General features: G+C 40.9%; 1 protein-coding gene across 3 annotated transcripts in view; it reads left to right on the top strand.

Moving 5' to 3' along the window:
- The window catches only part of IL15 (interleukin 15), an 88,755-nt gene extending 70,600 nt beyond the window's left edge, over window positions 1–18,155 (top strand). For all 3 annotated transcript variants that reach the window (XM_081208486.1, XM_081208487.1, XM_081208485.1), the window contains exons 3-7: window positions 9,833–9,941; window positions 11,915–12,032; window positions 13,508–13,546; window positions 14,926–15,075; window positions 16,575–18,155. In XM_081208486.1, the coding sequence (XP_081064612.1) occupies window positions 9,868–9,941; window positions 11,915–12,032; window positions 13,508–13,546; window positions 14,926–15,075; window positions 16,575–16,694 (501 nt within the window). In that variant the 5' untranslated portion in view covers window positions 9,833–9,867 and the 3' untranslated portion in view covers window positions 16,695–18,155. The remainder of the gene's footprint in view (window positions 1–9,832; window positions 9,942–11,914; window positions 12,033–13,507; window positions 13,547–14,925; window positions 15,076–16,574) is intronic.
- Window positions 18,156–18,862: the final 707 nt, after the last annotated feature.

The raw sequence follows: 18,862 nt of genomic DNA, 5'->3' as shown, positions 1-18,862 counted from the left end.
GATAAGTACCACAAATAAGAGGGAACTCAGTGGGTGATATTAGGCACAAGCACCTATCACCACTCCTTCATAATCTCCCTCTGCTATGCCTGCTCCTCCTCTTAATCACTGAGATAGGCCATCCTACAACATTCTTCCAATCTCTGTCTCCTGAGGCACATCTTGTACATAGAACAACCTGCTAAAACAGTTCATACACAGAATTTATCATGCCTCTAGGTCACACAGGCATCAACACATGACAGCTAGATCTCACAGGACCTGCCATAAATACACCTATCATCCATCTGAGCAAATTATATGGTATACAGTGTTCCACCTTATCTCTCACCTGGGGCATAAAACCATCTCTTCTCTGCACCTGCCTCAAACCCAGGAGTGCCAACTTGGCCCCATGACCATGGGTGCCCGGGGCCATGGGTGCCATGCAGTGTTCATGGCCCTGGCACCAAAATTTGTGGGTGCCCGACTCCTTCATAGGGAATTTTGTGGGTGCTTGGGCACCCAGGGTCCCAGGGAGTTGGCACCTATGCCCAGAGGATATAAACTCTCAAAGACACCTCAGTCTCTCACAGTACAGAACCCAAAAGCACAAAGCCTATGTATTTCATGCATTCTCTCATCCCAATTTGTGCTATATTCAGTAAACAAATATCAAATATTCATTGTTCATTTTGCTGTTCATCCCATTGTTCATCTTGCTGAAGATAAAATTAAATGCCTGAAAAGGTCACCAAATACTGCAACTTACATGACAGATAAATTATTTCTACCTATTAGCAGTTAATGTATTTTGTTTTGGATACTTGCATGACTAAATCACCAAGTACAATTGACATCAATGACTTTTAGCAGCATACTGACAGTTGCTGAAACTGTCTTATTCTTTTATTTCCATTTTGAGCATGATTGACATTATGAGAAGTGGCACATAATCTTGCCGCTTAAAAATGATTGTTGCCAGCATCTATTTTTAATTAAAGCATGTCACCAGAATGGAACATAGATTTATGGCAGTGCAGAGCTGATCACACATGCATACTCATCATCCAGGTGCCCCCCCCCCCACTTCACATCTTCATTTTTTCACATTTGTTCTTATAACACCCCATATAAACCTGCACAAATACTTTGCTCATTCCGAAAGGTGGGGAGGACTCAGATGGGAGAAGTGTTACAACTTGCTGAACATTTGCTCACCAACAAAGGGAAATGACTTGCAAATGCCTGAGGTTTTATGGCTGTCCTTAGAAAACGATGCATAATTTATGTGCCACATAAATATTGTAATTCCTTCATTTAAATGTCCTAATAACTTAAAGCACTGCATAATGAGGGCAAAACCTACCGTTTAGTATCAAACTGTACTTTTAAGTAGCGTGGATATCCATACCTTCAAATATTCCTTTCTAGAATACATCCCTTCTTTCCTTGGATAGTTGGTTTTCACAACACGATAAGCCAAACTATGAGACCATGGAAATGTGCAGGCTCCCAGAAAGAAGCTTGCTGCCTCTTTCCTTTTCCTAGCCTTTTTATTTCTCCTGAGCTGAGCTAAGGTTTGGCTTTGCATGTTATCTAAACCTGGGCTTGTGTTTTAATTGAAACTGAATCCTCAAAATACAGTAGTGTTATGTGTTCCAAGGTCTCAAGTCCAGGAGGTGGGAAGATGGCTTGTTCTGGACAGGGTTGCACTCCCTTGGAAGGTAGCAGGTTTAGGATACTCCTGGATCCAACATTGTCATTTGAAGCCTAGGTGGCCTTGCTGCCTAGGAGTGCCTCTTTCCAGTTACAATTGGTTTGCCAGTTGTGGCCATTTTGGGGCAGTGATGACTTGATTACAGTACTTTACGCTCTTGGAACGTGCAGATTGTATTACTGAAATGAGCTCTGTGTGATGCTGCCCTTGAAGACAACTTGGAAATTTCAGCTGGTTCAAAATGCAGTGGCAGAGACCGCCTTTGGAACTCATATGACCCATTTCAAAAACAGCTGCATTGGCTGCCAGATCTGGCAGCCAATGCAGCTGTTTTTGAAATGGGTCTTCTTTGTCTTCTTTGAAGAAGATCCATTTCTGAAACAGCTGCATTGGCTTCTTTGAAGACAATATAAATTCATGACTGCCAATGCTTCCCTTCATCCTAAATGCCTCTTTCCCATGTGTATTGTTATGCACACCCTAAAACTCAAATGATGTGGTTTCGAGGATGTAGTACATACTCAGGTTTTGTTTCCTTTGAATGAGCTCACTTTGTAAAATGTATGTTTATTTACAAATATACAGCTAGAGCATAATATGGAGGTGCACCATGAAACTACTACAATGGTTAGTCCAAAATCCTTTGTTCTTCTATAAAATCAGGAGGGCGTCATGTTGGCTATCTATTGGTTTACGGAGCAGCAAGAACCTTTTGAGTCTTTCGGAGCCCAACTCAGTGCTCCATGTGTCTTCCTTATCCCTGTCTAAAACTTCAGCTTCTCTATAACCAGATTGATGGAATAATCTCCCACAGGTTAGAGGAAGGTAGGAGAAAAAAGACATGTCCTTGTCCAATAGTCTTGCCATTTCCTCATTATTGGAGGAAATATGGTCTCACTACACTTGGTGCTTCTGGCAAACTATAACCTCATTTTACTTAACTAAACAAACGAAGAGTGTGCCTGGACAAAACTTGCCTTACAGGTTTCAGGCTCATCAACCCTCTTTCTTGGAACCAAGAACTACACAGTTGAAAGCTACCCTAAGCAGTGCTAGAAACTGAGATATGAAAGCTAGGAGCTAAATGGCACCTTAAACCTATGTTATGGGCACAACAATGGAATGTTTAGGTGTGGGTTTTTTATGACAAGAATACAAAGCTGAAAAATGAATGAACGGCAGCTAAAATATTATGTTCATTTTTCACATGGTCTAGTCCTTCTCTTGCCCGCCTCCCTAATATTCTTAAGGGGTCTTCTCCAGCCTTCAGAGAGTAGGTCTTTTTCTGCCTCCCCACTTCCACCTTCCTTTCCTTCCCCTCTGCAGTTTTAATCTGAAATCTTAGGTGCAGTACTGTGCCCAGAGCTTAGAAACTGCTTGTGATAATGAAATTCCCTGTCGCAAAATGCACCTAGAACAATGTGAGTTTCAAACACTGACCCTAAAAGATAATCTAACGTAACATTCAAATCCAAAACCTAGTTATTTGTTGTAGTTGCTGGTCTGCATTCGTTGCTGTGTTTATAGTTTTATAATCTTGGTTGTTCTTGTTTTGGTTTTACAGCACCCTGGCCTGTGATTCCTTGTTGATGAAGGGCAGGTTAAAAATTACTTTGAATTAACTAACGGTATGTTGGATCCTTGCATTTATTTATAGAAGGCACCCCTAATTCTTCTCATCCTTTTTTGCCAGGCTAACTGAACTCCCTCTTGTCACATTTTTTAAAATAAAAAAACCATTCTTCTAAAACATTCATGATTTATAGTAATTAAAAGTATTCAGGATGCACCAAAATGAATGAGGTATTTCCTTTTTTGGCTGGAATAACACTTCTCTACTGATTCTGAATGTGCTGTTTGTTCCAACAATTTTTTCAAATAGTCCCCACAAAATCTCGTATCTGATTGGTATATTTATATGTTTAATTAACTGAAAGATTTCTAGGCCTCGTTTCAAACAAAAGGTTTCGCAGGACTCAGCTACATTAGTAAAGAAATAACTATTTGAATGTGCAATAAACAGACAACACCAGATGGCGCCAGAGAGCTGGAATTTTTTATATGCAATTTTCCATAGGTTTTTTTCTCTCTCTTTTTGTTATAATGATCCAATTTCTGATTTATTTATAGTGGTTTTTCCCTGTGTGTAGATCCACCCTCTGTGTATCACACGAAAAATATATACCAACAAGGAAGCCATAATACAGTTTTAAACCAAAATAAATCAAACACTTCATTACCACTAGTAGGCAGCACCTACTAAGAGTACTCTGACATAATATGGCCATACCAAAAAGCAAAACACACCCACAGACAGGCCATTAAAGGCAACACTAAAAAAAGTAGGCCTTTAAAACCCATGTAAATATTTTGTGGGATGGTGCGTGCTGAACTCCTCAAGGAATTGAGACCCATAACTGTGGGGCTACTGCCAAGAAATAGTGTGAATCTTCAGTCTGCTAGACAAAAAAAAAAAAAAAAATATCCATTGATTATTTCAAACTAAGATCTTATTCACCTACCTGTCTTCCATTTCTAGCTTCAGTTAATCATTGCTGCTCTGTTCTCCTTCTGCCAGTGTGGTATTGTGCTTAACTATTTGTTTTCCCTTTCTTCTTTTTCTTTGCATTTATCTAAATCTAACCTCATTTGTCCCCTTCCCCCCCAACTAACCGTTGTCTTTTAATGGTCATGGCTAACTGTGCTGAAAGTTGTTCAGTACTTACTGTTGATGAAGACATAGCCCATGGTGACTCCAAGAGCTCACTAGTTATTTTAGACAGGCAGTAACACGGAGGCACATAATTTCCTAAATAACACAGCAGTGGGAGCTAGAAGCTCAAAGCAGTACAAGGTTTATTGATTTTTTTAAAAGTGTCTTTGGAGGCATATTACAGTAAAGATTGAAAGCTAAAAATCCGAGTCCATGCTGAGCAAGGATGTGAATGGAAAGAGTTGTGCTTTGGTGTAGCCAAGAGAGAGGCTATTACTGACCGTGGTCAGAATAGAAGATGAAAGAAAAGTGATAAAAGAAAGACACCGAAGAAATGCCTAGCAGAGGTAATAAAGGCATTTTCCAGGGGGGGGGGGGGAAGTCTGCTTTCCCTTCCAATTTCTCCTACCTGTTACATTTCCCCATCTCCCAACAAATCTCATAAACCTTGGCAATAAAGACAATGTGTCTGGCTCTCAAGTAGGATGTTCCCCACTCAACTCTTAAGACAAGCAATACTTTAGATTCCACTTAGTTGTTTGATTCTTCAAATCACTGCAACCTGGACGCATGATTTGTCACACAGATATTGGCAAACAAACACCAATAAACATATTTTCAGTCAAAGAACAAAGGTTGATATATTATTCTCCAGTTCTGCAATTTTGTCCTCCATTGGTAGCCAATCAGCATCAATTAATTGGGCCATATATCGGAAGAATTAGGCTTTCCTCATTTCTTCTTACCATGCCTTGGAGCATAAAGTGCTAACAACTAAAATTACAGTAGTCTGATTGTCATTTCCTGAGATTCTTGGCCCAGGCATTTTGAACTGCCATATTTCTAGTTCATCAGCCAGATAAATGAAGTTTGCCACGTGGATGGAATTCAACTTGCAGTAAAAGCATTCAGTCTCTTTCATCTCAAACGTAACTGAAGTAGGAACAGTATTAATCACAATTTAAACTGACTAGTAAAGGGCCATGTTCAAGCCCCAGATAATACTGTGTTGTAAATGAGGCTAATGGGGGAAATCTGTGCTTAGGGCTGCCAAATTGGTGTTCTGTTTGAAAAAGCTCCAGGTTTGCCTCTCCAAGACATTGTCTACAAACTGCTTTAGTTCAGCTCTCCAGGCTAGTTCCCCTTCACACATTACATGGTGACAAAACTGCATACAGTTGACAGGGAAAGGTAGCCATCTGCATTGCCTGTATTTGCAAACATGTCTGCTGTATTCACACTTTATATGTGTTCTTCCCTTCCCCTTTTCTTTTCACATCCTATCCTTTTTCACAATTGTAAACTTTAAAAATTCCTTCTTTATTTATGAACCCACCCCACCCTCATACATACTTATCTCAATGTAAGTACATATCATTGTATTGAATACTGAATAAAGATAAATTAATTTCTAAAAAGTTAAGGTTTGTTTGGGGAGCGGAGATAATTAATTTTAGATCTGGGCTTGCCTTTTTATTTTTGAGCTGTGACCACACATTAAAAGTACTCGAAGGCTGTATTGCAACAGCAGAGCAAGTTCCAGGCTTTGCGGGTTTCCCCAGCAAAAACACCCTCATTAGGCCAACTTAAAATGTGCTTTCTGCAACAGTCTTCTTTCCCTTTCTCTTCACAATCATCCTCCTTCTTCCCTCTCACTCATCCCTTCTGCCATTACAGCCATTCTACAGTGGAGGAGGCATTGGGCAAGAGAACAGGATTTGTAGAGGACGACCAGAGCACAAGAAGAAGGAGATGACAGAGGACGAGATGGTTAGACAGTGTTCTCATGCTGGTAGCTTCGAGAACACTGTCTAACCATCTCGTCCTCTGTCGTCCCCTTCTCCTTGTGCCCTCCATCTTTCCCAACAGCAGGGTCTTTTCCTGGGAGTCTTCTCTTCTCATGAGGTGGCCAGAGTATTGGAGCCTCAGCTTCACGATCTGTCCTTCCAGTGAGCACTCAGAGCTGATTTCCTTAAGAATGGAGAGGTTTGATCTTCTTGCAGTCCATGGGACTCTCAAGAGTCTCCTCCAGCACCATAATTCAAAAGCACCCATTCTTTGGCAATCAGCCTTCTTTATGGTCCAGCTCTCACTTGCATACATCACTACTGGGAAAGCCAAAGCTTTAACTATACGGACCTTTGTTGGCAAGGTGATGTCTCTGCTTAGCTTAAGAAAAGAGGAGAGCGCAAAATATGGTCTGAAGTGCAACATCAAAAAAACTAAGATCATGGCCACTGGGCCCTTCACCTCCTGGCAAATGGAAGGGGAAGAAATTGAAGCAGTGAGAGATTTAACTTTCTTGGGCTCCATGATCTCTGCAGATGGTTACAGCAGTCATGAAATTAAAAGACGCCTGCTTCTTGGGAGAAAAGCAATGACAAACCTAGACAGCATCTTAAAAAGCAAAGACAGGCATCATGTATCAGTAGTTTTTGTTTTTTTAATTGACTTGCAGACTGGTGAATTTTGTCCTAAACCATTTAAAATAAACCTGATTGCTTGATAAATATTGGCCTGCAGCATTTTTTTTTTGTCTTAGTTGCATTTGTGCAACTGAGTACATGGCAGAAATATTTTTAGCAAGGCACTTTATTGCTCAGTGTTTTGCCATGTAGACTATATAACTATAGACTGAATTATATAGACTGAATTTGTAAATAGTTTGCATTCCCATACACTGTGGATGATGTTAATTGCTCTGCTATTTGTCTAAATGACTGCTATTGCTATTAACTGCTATGTGTGTTTACTAATTAAAGAGAAACTGCGCGCATATAATTTATGTTGGTTTTGCCTTAATACAGGCTATCCACTTCGTGACTGTTCAAACACACAATTTTTCTTTACTGGAACTCATGATGAAGGACCTACTTTTTGGCATAGAAAAGCATCTGGAATGATATTCCAGTAACAAATCAATTGCAAATAAAATGACGTACAGATAGGTTGACCTCACTGCTTACATTAACCCATAGGATCTTAAAAACAATTTCTGCAATCTCACCGAAGCATTAAAGGCAATTTACAAATGACAACAACAGTTCCTCTTGCATAAGAATGAAGTTATTCCTCAACGTCACTTATTGGGAAATTAGGAATCGATTATGGAGATATGTAGGAAATCCATTATCAAAAACAGGAGGTGGAGTGGTGATTGTGGTACTTTAGAGTCTTCTCTGGTAACATCTCTCATGAGCATTTGAAGGTAACCCACTGCTTCATTTATATCCCTGAAATAATAATAATAACAATAACAACAACAACAACAACAACAACAACAACAACAACAACAACAACAATTTATTATTTATACCCCGCCCATCTGGCTGGGTTTCCCCAGCCACTCTGGGCGGCTTCCAAAAGAATATTAAAATACTGTGATACATCAAACATTAAAAGCTTCCCTAAATAGGCCAACCAATGGGAAGTTCGTATGTATATGTTCAAAATTCAAAGATTGTCAACACATGTTGCATTCTATATCAGTCCTCCCCCCCCGCAGACTGATTCTGAGTGACCTGGTAGTTGCAGAGAGAGGGGAGGGGTTAATGTTGTCCCATTGTCATGGACAGACCACTTTTGGGTGAGGCTTAGACAGACAGTGGCAGGTGAAGACCTGCATGTGTGGGGGCCCAGCTAGGATAGCCTGCCCCCACAGAGTGATGGAATCTGAAGGATTCCTGGATGCCCTGGGGAATTTTCCAGTTGATATAGCAATGATCCTTTTGAGCCCCTGGTCCCGCTGTACAACAAAACGATGGAGAGAGCCATTGACATGATTGTTCCCACAGAGCCCCCGGTCGTTCCATGGACTATTGACCCTGCACCACCATGGCTTATCTCTTCCACTTCCACCAACCAGGTTTCCCCCGTAATATATTCAGACTCAGTCAGGTTGTAACATAAAGATTCCAGTTTATTGTGAACGCAAACAAGTTTTAAATACTTTGTAAAACTGTAATCCAATTCACTCTCTCTGTCTCCCCCCTGTCTCTAACTCACTCTGACTCCTATGCCTCCCACCCACAAGAAACCAACCGAACTAACTGCCAAAACCTCTGTGTTGTGCCTTAAACACAGTTAGGCTCCGCCCCTGGGCTTTCTTTTTGGTCAGCCTATTAACCTTTTCTCTCTCCCCCCCAGTACGACATATCCATAACAAGTGGGCAAACGCCACAGATGAGTACATGGTAGAGTGCATATTTGCATGTATCAGATGCCAGCTGCAAATAAATGTGTCCAAAAGTGGCTGTCTGGCTGTGCTCTTTAGGCTGGGGAGTAGGCTGGTTGAAGGTTCAGAAATTGGAACAACAGACCCTTCAGACATGTTCTGTGACAAATTTGCAAAGCACTTTGAAGATAGTTAGTCAATTTGCAGATCTTGGAATTGCAGATCTTAGAGAGGTGTCCACAGCACTGCCTGGTCATTTCAGCTGGGATTAGGAATTAGACAATGCTTGCAGGGGTCTGACTGACTATTTGGTCTTTTGACCTTTGCCCGTCATGACTTGTAACAGCAAGCCAGGAAGGTCTGATTTGATGGGAACAGGTTCTGAATGTTTCACTGGAGAGGTATATAATCCCCACCATGTTGAAAGCTGCAGTGGCGCATTTCCTGCTCAAGAGATTTAGTCCATTGCCAACATTCTGTTTCTGGGCATGATGATTGAGTGGGTGATTGCTGTGCAATGTAAGGGTGTACCTAGATGAAGCAGGTTATCTAGGCCCATTTGAAGATGTTGGTGCTGATAATGGGTGGTTCCTGTGTCCAGGAGTTGAGAAGATGTCCTGCGTTGGATGGGCTTGCACTCCACCTGTAGAACCCAGTATGTAGTGTGCAGTTATTCCTGGAAGCTACATTGCCACTGGAAGCACTGGTGGCAGTGGTGGCGGATAATGCTGATTTCCAGCTCTGACTGGTTCACTGGCTATATCCTTCCAAGGACCGAGAGCTGAGCAGTGAGATGTGGAGGGGAAGAGTGAATGGCGAGGAGGTTGTATGCAAGTATGCATGCCTTGTGTGGTGTTGTGTGCATTTGTGTGCGAGAGGGAAGTAGCAAGTGGACACACCAACTGGCAGGTGTTTTGGCCCCATCCACCACTGGCAAGTGTCCCCTGAAAGATTAGCCACGAGGGATGCTTGAGCTGAAAATGTTTTCTCACCCAAGATACAAAACATCTTTGTTGGAGCAATAATGATGAATTAATTGAATATGTGTATCTCCTTCTATTTTATCTCTAGACGTGTTTTCAATAAGTGAATCACAGGTTCCTTAATGCACAGCACCATCATAATTGCCTTTATTCTATTCTCTTGACCAAATGAATTTCCTAATGATTAAGAGAAATATGTGCAAAGCACATTGTACAACTTATATGTGTACTAATCACTCTTTTTTCTGAATTATGTCTTTCAGAAAACACACTTGAGAATGTTTGCCTTCAGTAGCAAATGTATGTCATTATGAGCAATTATTTCCAGAGTTCTTTAATTAATGATCCTGCAGTTACCATCTTCGTACTTTGGTAATTATAGTTTGAAATAGTAATAATGATATTGTTATTTACTCGTATGCTACCAGAGAGATTTAAAATGCTTAATGTTTCAATATTTCCAGTTGGAACAAGTGAGGCGCAGGGGCATTGTGACACTTTCCATACAACTAATCAAACAGCACTCCATCAGCATTTTAGCCTTTATGCGATATTACTTTTCAGAGAAAATAGAATTAAATATTGCCTTTATCATTGGGTGAGTAAGGAAGCAGCCCTGCTGTAGACATTCTGGTGTTTTGTTTAGAAATAAAGCAAACAACGAAAAAGAACAGAATAACATACTCATAAGGTAAAGGGACCCCTGACCATTAGGTCCAGTCGTGACCGACTCTGGGGTTGTGGCGCTCATCTCGCTTTATTGGCCGAGGGAGCCGGTGTACAGCTTCCGAGTCATGTGGCCAGCATGACTAAGCTGCTTCTGGCGAACCAGAGCAGCACACGGAAACGCCATTTACCTTCCCGCTGGAGCGGTACCTATTTATCTACTTGCACTTTGATGTGCTTTCGAACTGCTAGGTTGGCAGGAGCAGGGACCGAGCAACAGGAGCTCACCCCATCACGGGGATTCGAACCGCCGACCTTCTGATCAGCAAGTCCTAGTCTCTGTGGTTTAACCCACAGCGCCAGCTCTGTGGTAAAACAGCTGCTTTTTCATGTAGAATATTCCAGCCTCAGTCCCTGGCATCTCAAGGTAGAGCTGTGAATGTTCACTGGAGATCCACTGCCAGTTTTCATAGACCACGCTGTCTTAGATGGACCAACGGTTTGATTTAGTATAAGGCAACTTCATATGTCCTTTCATTGCTGTGGTTATAGGCAGTGCTGTTTTTCTAGAAAAAAGAGGTGCCAGAACTCACCATGAACACCTCTTATTGTTAGTCAAAATATACCCAGTAGGGGACCCAAGACCTTCCTAGAATGCCTCCACATTCCAAGTAGGAATTATAGCAATGCTGCAAACATATTGTGGTTTTAGTATTGGAAAATGTGACATCCCAGCAACAAAAGGGGATCTTTAAGAGAATACTGTATATGCAAACTAGAATATAACACACACTGACAGGGCAGTTCACAAAAGTGTCCTGTGTCCTTGAAGTAGTCTGTATTCCATAGACCAGATAAGTGACCCCAGGCACAAGCAGAATCTGAGTAGTCAGTGCATGTACAGTACAGTACACAAGTTCTGTACCTACTCCTAGCACTTCCTTATTCTCTAAATGTTAAATGTTAGATTATTGTGAAATGCTTAAGAAGAAAATAACTCTTCAAACATCACAGGGGGATTTGATCTCTCTCTCTCTCTCTCTCTCTCTCTCTCTCTCTCTCTCTCTCTCTCCTTTCTGCCAGAAGTTCTGAACCTTGTATGGTACTACGTCAGTTCATTCTGTATTGGTTTCAGAATGAGTCTGTAGTTCACTAGTGAGGTTTAAACACAAGTACTTACTGTTTTAAAATCTTTACAATCAATTGGTCGACCAGATATTTCCCGTGAATGGGACCTTTTGCTATTTATGTTGCCACGTCACATTAACCCTCTTCAGGTGTTAACATAGCAATCTTATTCAACACAGGAGTGGAGACACTTGGGAGTCAGGGCATACCAAGTAACCCTGCCCCAAGCTTTTGCATGAACAGTGTGACCAAATGCAGTGTTGAAGCCTTTGCAAGTACAGGTGTAGAGTGAAAGCTTCCAGGTGACTCAGAAGCAGATCATCTAGAGTTCTGGTTTGTGTAGAAGTCTTTGTGTGTATTGCTGTGCATGTGAAGACTCCCTCACTAAAGATGGTTGCACTATTTCTTCAGAGGGTTGGGTCTGGGTTACTTAGTGTGTTTCTGCTCCTGTGTTCAATAACAGTAAAGGATTAACACTTTAGGAAGGCTAATGGTGTGCATAGTATATGCCTATTTATCAGATAATTGACCAGCATTTATTGTTATGACAGCACCCTTGCTTTCTTTCAACCAAGTTCATGTGTACTACAAAAAGAGATTAAATATAAAATATGGGAAAAAGTGATGCAAGATTTGTTGAACCTCACCATTGAACAACTCTCTACTAAGGTAAGCTCACAAAATAGATGTAAAGTAACAGTATTCAAAACAGAAATATAAATTGGGAGTGGTGAACCTGCGGGCCTGAACTGGCCCACTAAACCACTGCAGGTTAGCCCACCAGCCCCTGGCAAAAATCACACACTCCATCACAGTGCTGAGCTGATGACACAGCCCAGTGCTGCAACTGAAAAATCACCTCATTGCCATGCTGGGCTGAGAAAGAGGTGATTTAAATAAGTGTGTGCTGTTTGTGTGACAAATGTTTATGTGTGGATGCTAACACCCTCTCCTGTGGAGGTTAAAGAAATCAAAGCCATGGTCATGAACAGAAGGGAATAAAAAATATTTGCCAGTAGGAAAAAGACCTGAGGACATTTCATTTTGTTTCTTTTCAACATGATTTTTAAACCCATGCATATAAAGGCCATAAGAGAGCAAGACACCACTCTTACTTTTAAACACTATTTAAATTTCTTCCAAAACGCAAAATTCAAAACACTGTTTTGAAGGATATGAATAATTCTATGAAAATAAGGGTGTGGATTAGATATTAAGTTGAATAAAAAAGATAAGAAATCATTGGGAAACAAAAATATTGTAGTAAAATGTATGCAAACAAGGCGACAATGCATTTTACAAAATGTCCATAGTGAACAGTGCACAAATGGCTAAACTCAGCATTTTAAATGTTTCTACTTCTGACACAGTCATTAAGTCAAATCTTGCAGTTTAGCTTCCTCCCTCACTCTAAATCAAAGAAATATAATTACATACTATTGCACTATGTATAATACTTTCCAAAATCCTATGGACACTCACCTAAGGGTAAGCTCCACGGAACAAAGTGAAATATATTTCTGAATAAAAAGGCATAGGATTGCATTCATTGTTAATGCTATGGGGTCATGTCAAACACTTTGATAATTAAAGGACTGTAAAAATTAATTGCAATTTGTTATTTCCTTCCTCTCTTAACCGCAAGTGTTTGGTTATCAGAAAAAGATTCTTGGCAAATTTTCCAGTAACACATTTTTCAGACAATCCACTTCTGCATGATTGATTCCAACATTTCCCCTTTCTCTTCTTCAATTGTCCTTTCTCTGAAGACATTTGAATCTTTGAAGCAATTTAAATTTTTTAAATGTCTACCATTTGAAATAAAGCACAAAATAACTCTTTTCCTAAAAGCATGATTCAGATATGATTCAGTTAGCACTGCAGGGCAGATATGCTAAAAGGCTGCCCACTTTCAGCTTTCTTCAACACCCGTTTGAGAAATTTCAGATTTACAGTTAATTTTAGTGGCTGCCAAATTGCACCCATCGGATGTTAAGACCTTCCCAAAAAGCTCAGCATTTAGGTTTCCAGTGATTTCTAATTTCACCTTTTGAGCAATGACTTAGATGGGAAGAAATCTTAACAGTTTATCGTCACTCAATTCTGAAACTGTTGCTTACAAAGCTATTACTTTTGTTTTTCAGATTGATGCCACTTTATATACTGCAGACTTAAAAGATTTTGTGAGTACATTTTGTAATTCAAATTGATCTCATATAAATATGTTGTGTATACCACCTGCAAAAGACAAGTTCCTCGCCATCTTGGGAGGAAAGGCAGCGTGTGGGGTGCTGCAGGGATTTGTCTTGGGCCCACTGTTGTCCAACATATTTATAAATGACTAGGATGAAGGAATTGAGGGGATTCTCATCAACTTTGCAGATGACACCAGACAAGGAGGAGTAGCCAATGCCACTAAAGACAGAATTGGTATTCAAAATGCCCTTAACATATTGATACAGTATGGCTTTTCTTTATGTTCTTATGAACAGGGGCGAAGGAAGGCTAACCGGCACCTGGGGGGATGGGGGCGGGGCAAACCACGCGGCAGCACATGCGTGGTGCCACTACGTATGGCGCATGCGCAATGTCATTACGTACGGCGCACAAACATGCGCCATATGTGGTGGCATTGTGCATGCACCACTGGATAGTTTGCCGACGGCGCCGCTCGAGCGCCATACGGACGACGGTGGGATCCTCCACTCATGGCGGTGGCGCGATGGCGGCGGCTCACGGCGCTGCGCCCCAGGGCGGCGGGGCGAGCCACCCTTGGGGTGCCTTCTTGTCATCCCCTTCAGAGATGGCACCTGGGGTGAACCACCCCCTCGCCCGCTTCCTCCGCCACTGCTTATGAGGCAACTTACTGGCCAACATCAATTATCAATGGACAATTTCACATGAAACCATTATTTCTGACACTTACTGGAAATGACTGGCAATGGAAGAACTACCCTGAAATTATCTTAGTCTTAGTCTTCAGTCAGCCTAGTCTGAGCAAAACTTTGTTGAATACCACTCTATGAAGTAGGCTGAGAGAGACTGGGCCAAAGTTGCCTAGATGTGTTTCAGGAGCAGGGTTTTGCACCTGAATCTCCCTGGTCTTAGTTTGGCCCTCTCAACACTAGTCACACAAAATATATGTCTATTGTTTTACTGTAAGTGTAGCTTTCTTTCACAGTGGGCTTTTGAAGCAGTAAAACCATACAAGTCTATAGTCAAGCTTTATTACTTAAATCATTTTTACCCCACTCTTCAACAAAAAAAGTCTCTCAAAGCAGCTCCCAAATCAAGGATACAAGCAATAAAATGGCAAATATATTTTACAAACGACTCTTCTGCATGTGCTTACAGATGTAATGTGTGAGGCAATTATAATTATTTGTCTGGCAGGAACTTGTGCAATAATAGTTATTGAGGGGTGAGAGGATCATTTCTCCCCCTCCCCCCATGATCATACTCTGAATCAGGCAGGGTGGCCTGAATTCAAGGGAAAGGCCATGTCTGAATGAGACTTGAGAAGTTTCATATTATAAACCCATTGATTTTTCCTACTTTCCAGAGTGACTGTAATTTATCGGTGGTGAAATGCTTTCAGCTTGAGATGGAAGTAATTTCGTATGAATATAAATTTGAAAATGATACAAAGCTACGGAACAAAGTAAATAACATAATCGATAATGTTAAATTCCTTTTGGAAAATGACAAACAGGTGAGTTTAACCTATGGGCAAAATTGCATGTCTGTTGCACTGTAGCCACATTAAAGGAATTCCTAACAGACTTTTCTCCCTTGGAAAGCAACTCAAGATTTAGATCAGAAAATGGAGAGAAAGGAATGAACTGTTGAATCCTTGCCCTGTAGTTTCCCCCCAATTTATTCCTTTAGGCTTCCAAGTAGGGATTAGGCAAATTTGACAATTTTGGTTTCTCGCAGTTTCTCACTTTTCTAGGCATAAGTTCATTTCTCCACATTTCCCCATCAATTTGCATTTAAAAACAGAGCAAATTTCTCCTAATCTGCACATTTTTGTACACACTTTACATGAATAAATGCATTTTGTATGCATAACTTGGCTGGAGAACCACATTGCAAAAATTCAAAGGATGGCTGTCTTTTGGTTTGTGTTTGGCTTCCAAAAGCTAAAATCAGGTGTGTTTGTTTTTCAATGCAAACTAAATTGAATTTCCCCCAACCCCTACTTCCAAGACTATGTTTACAAGGATGTGGCTTTGGGATAGAAATCCATTATTCCATCCAGATCCTCTCCAATCTATTGTAAGTTATCCTGATAATATTTTGCCATTTCTACGTTCATACCAGGCCAAGGATCCCAGTTTAGAATGTTCCTGTGGACGAGAATTTGCTAGAAACCTTTAGTGTAGAATAGGTGAATTCAAGATATGTAGCAGAAATGTACCCTTTGCAGAAATGTTACAAGGAATTGAAAAGGGGAGCTTGTGAAAGTGAATTCCCTAGTTCTGTTCTGTGTGTGGAGATGCAAGTTGAATAGGGCCTGGCTTTTAGCCTATTTATAGCAGTTGAGGATCAGAGCTCAGCTTCTGCCTCTGTTTCACCCTTCCTCATCAAATGAGAAAGAAGGAAAAGAGGGTGGTTGCAGTTGGGAGTACTCCCAGCACCACTCTCAGTGCCCATGCCCTCCAGCATCCCACCTTGGATGGAAAGTACAATTCCTGCTGAGCAGGGAACATTCTCCTTTAGTTGTACATGGAAGACCTGCTGCTGCTGTCTCAACAGGAAGCAGGAAAAAGGCGCTGCTTCCATCAAGAAAGAAGGCCCCACCAGGGCAGACTTTTCCATTGGTGTGAATGGCACTCCACAATCCTCCAGGAGATCTCTTCTGCCCAGGGAAGTGGGGTGGCCTGGGAAGGGGAGACCCTCCTCAAGCACCTTTGGGGGTGGGGATTTGCATGCATTCACTTCAGATCTGCAGAAATCTCTTAAGGCTACATGGTTAATGTGCAAAGCCCTGCTAACAGAAATTGCAGACATTCAAGAGAGCGGGAGACATAGTATGCTGAAATGTGGTCCCAAGGATGTTAGTGGCTGACTAGAAATCCCAAACCAAGGACCTGCCATAAGGAAGAAAATTGTCTGTCATGTCTCTCTTGTGTCTTACTTTCCTCTCAATTTTTTTTATAACGAATTGCTTTAACAATGCTAACTTTTTTTAACCTTTCATTTTTACAGGAAACAAAAACATCCAAGTGGCAGCAGTGTGAAACATTTGCAGAAAAAAACTGCACAGATTTTTTAAAGAACTTCAAAACTTTTGCACAAATGTGCTACACAGAGTTAAATGCCAAATGAGATTTCACTGTAGCAGGAAGGAATAACTTATTGCCTCCTAGAATTGAAGAACTAGGAAAATAGAACAGGGTCAACGTAGAACAGGTGGTGGTAAGTTAACACCATTACAAACTTGGCAAGAATCCTGCAATTGAATCCTGCAGTATACCCTAAAAAAAGTTTACCCATTTACAAAATAGGGCTAACATTGAGCCTCTTTATATTTGGCTTCTATAATGTGGATTCTGGAGTCCTTAACAAGCCATCGTAACTTAAAATTCCTAGGAAGCTAGAAAGGACTATATGGTGCAGAAGGAGAAGAGAGTGAGAACCACACGAAACAGCCTGTGATGCATTGTTAGCCTATTTGTAGCGAACCTTGGTCCTCTAGATGTTGTTGAACTACAACTCCCATCATACTTTGTGATTGGCCATGCTTGCTGGGGCTGACAGGCACTGCAGTGCAGAAACATCTGGAGGGCCAAAGGTTTCCCCATTCTGGGGTAGATGGTGTTAGATGGATACACGTTACAGAGCAGAAAAGTAGCCGTGTGTAAGGGGGCTGAGTACTTAATGCCTCCCATCATATGTTTTCTGTGGCCCCCTGTCTCATTAGTTCTGTGGATTTTTTAATTTATTTTGTGCTGTTTCGTATCAACTTTATGTGAAGGTGATTGCTCTTGAGGTGGACACTCTTATCAAGGGTGAGGGTTATCAAGCAGAAGGAATAACTTTAAAGGAATCAAATGACTTCATAAAGAGCCTCTCCTGCATTTTAAACAACCGGGACATCTGTTTGATAGTTAATAATATCTGAGTTTCACATTTTTATGGTCACACTCGGATTAATAGTTTGAGAAAATATGATATCCTTGTAAATGGGGAGATGAGTGAGAGATTCCAGTTACATTATATTCTCCTCAAATGCAGGAACAAGCCTTGTTGAGCTGTGAATGGTCTCTCATTGGCACTTAGCTATCAACATGGTCAATTAAGCAAACTTAGCCACTGTGGAAAGAGTGGTTGTTTGCCCATTTAACAAGAAGCCCAGTTATTCAGAAGTAGGAATGAAGGGCAAAAATGAACTCTTAACAACCTTAGCTCCTCGAAGATCTGCCTGAGGCCAAATTATTAGATGTTAGCCACCTAACAATCAATTTTTCATTTTTGATAACATAATCAGCTTGCAGACTTGGCAAATTTTCTAAAGAGACGATGGTTATTCAATCTTCTTTCTCCTATATTTAGCCCTTATGAGTGTCCTTGAGTACCATATTTGCTGCATAGCAGAACATACATCAACCTTACAATTAACTAGAAGTCACATTTCTTCCAGCCTCTGAGATTGCTGATGGTGCTATTGCAAATATTCGTAGTTTGCCCAGACTGTTTCATCTTTCCAATTAATAAGAAAAATATCCTTTGTATTATGAATGTAAATATATTTAATAAAGGTGAACCATGGGCCAGGCTACAACCCCACTTACTTTGGAAATTACATTTTTCCATCTTCCCTTTTCTGGTTCTATACTTTTGTTGTGGTCTACCATCTCATCCTGGCAGTCCAGAGATAATAATGCTCATCCTCTCCTAGCTATAGAACCAGTTTACCAGTTCCTAACTTCTTGGATTGACTGGGTGTCATCACAATGGGGAGAAGACCCAGCCCCAAACCATTCCTTCATTTTTATTTATTGCATTTATTTATTCATTACATTTATATACTATCCATATAACAAAGTCTTCAGGACCATTTGCAGTGCATTGGAGATGCAGTAAAATGTGTAAACAATAAATCTAATTATAAGCAGTACAAAACAGCAGAAGAGAAAACATATAAAAGCCAGCAAAAATACAGCAGCAATCACTCAATTTAAAACCACTGTAGACAGCAGCGACTGTCAGAGTTCAGGCTTGATGACCTGAGTCTGCACTAAGAGACAGCCAAGATGGTCTCTGGGCTCTTCGGCCGCCTCAGCTTTTGTAGCTGGAGTTAGTCAGGGCCCCATCCTCCCAGGCCAGTGGGAAAAGGCCTTCCAGGACTCACAGCCAAAATATTATGGAACAAATACTAGACCTGAATTTGAAAGCAACAAGTACTTGGCCATAGTGTGGCCACTGAGGGTGGAGCCACACCATACATTCAAAGCACTCTTATATCACTTTAATAGTAATGGAGAATACTGGGA

Source organism: Podarcis bocagei, assembly GCF_964188305.1.
Source record: "Podarcis bocagei genome assembly, chromosome: 9".
Taxonomy (NCBI): Eukaryota; Metazoa; Chordata; class Lepidosauria; order Squamata; family Lacertidae; genus Podarcis; species Podarcis bocagei.
The sequence above is the reverse complement of the archived record's forward strand: the minus strand, read 5'-3'. Positions and strand labels throughout refer to the sequence as shown.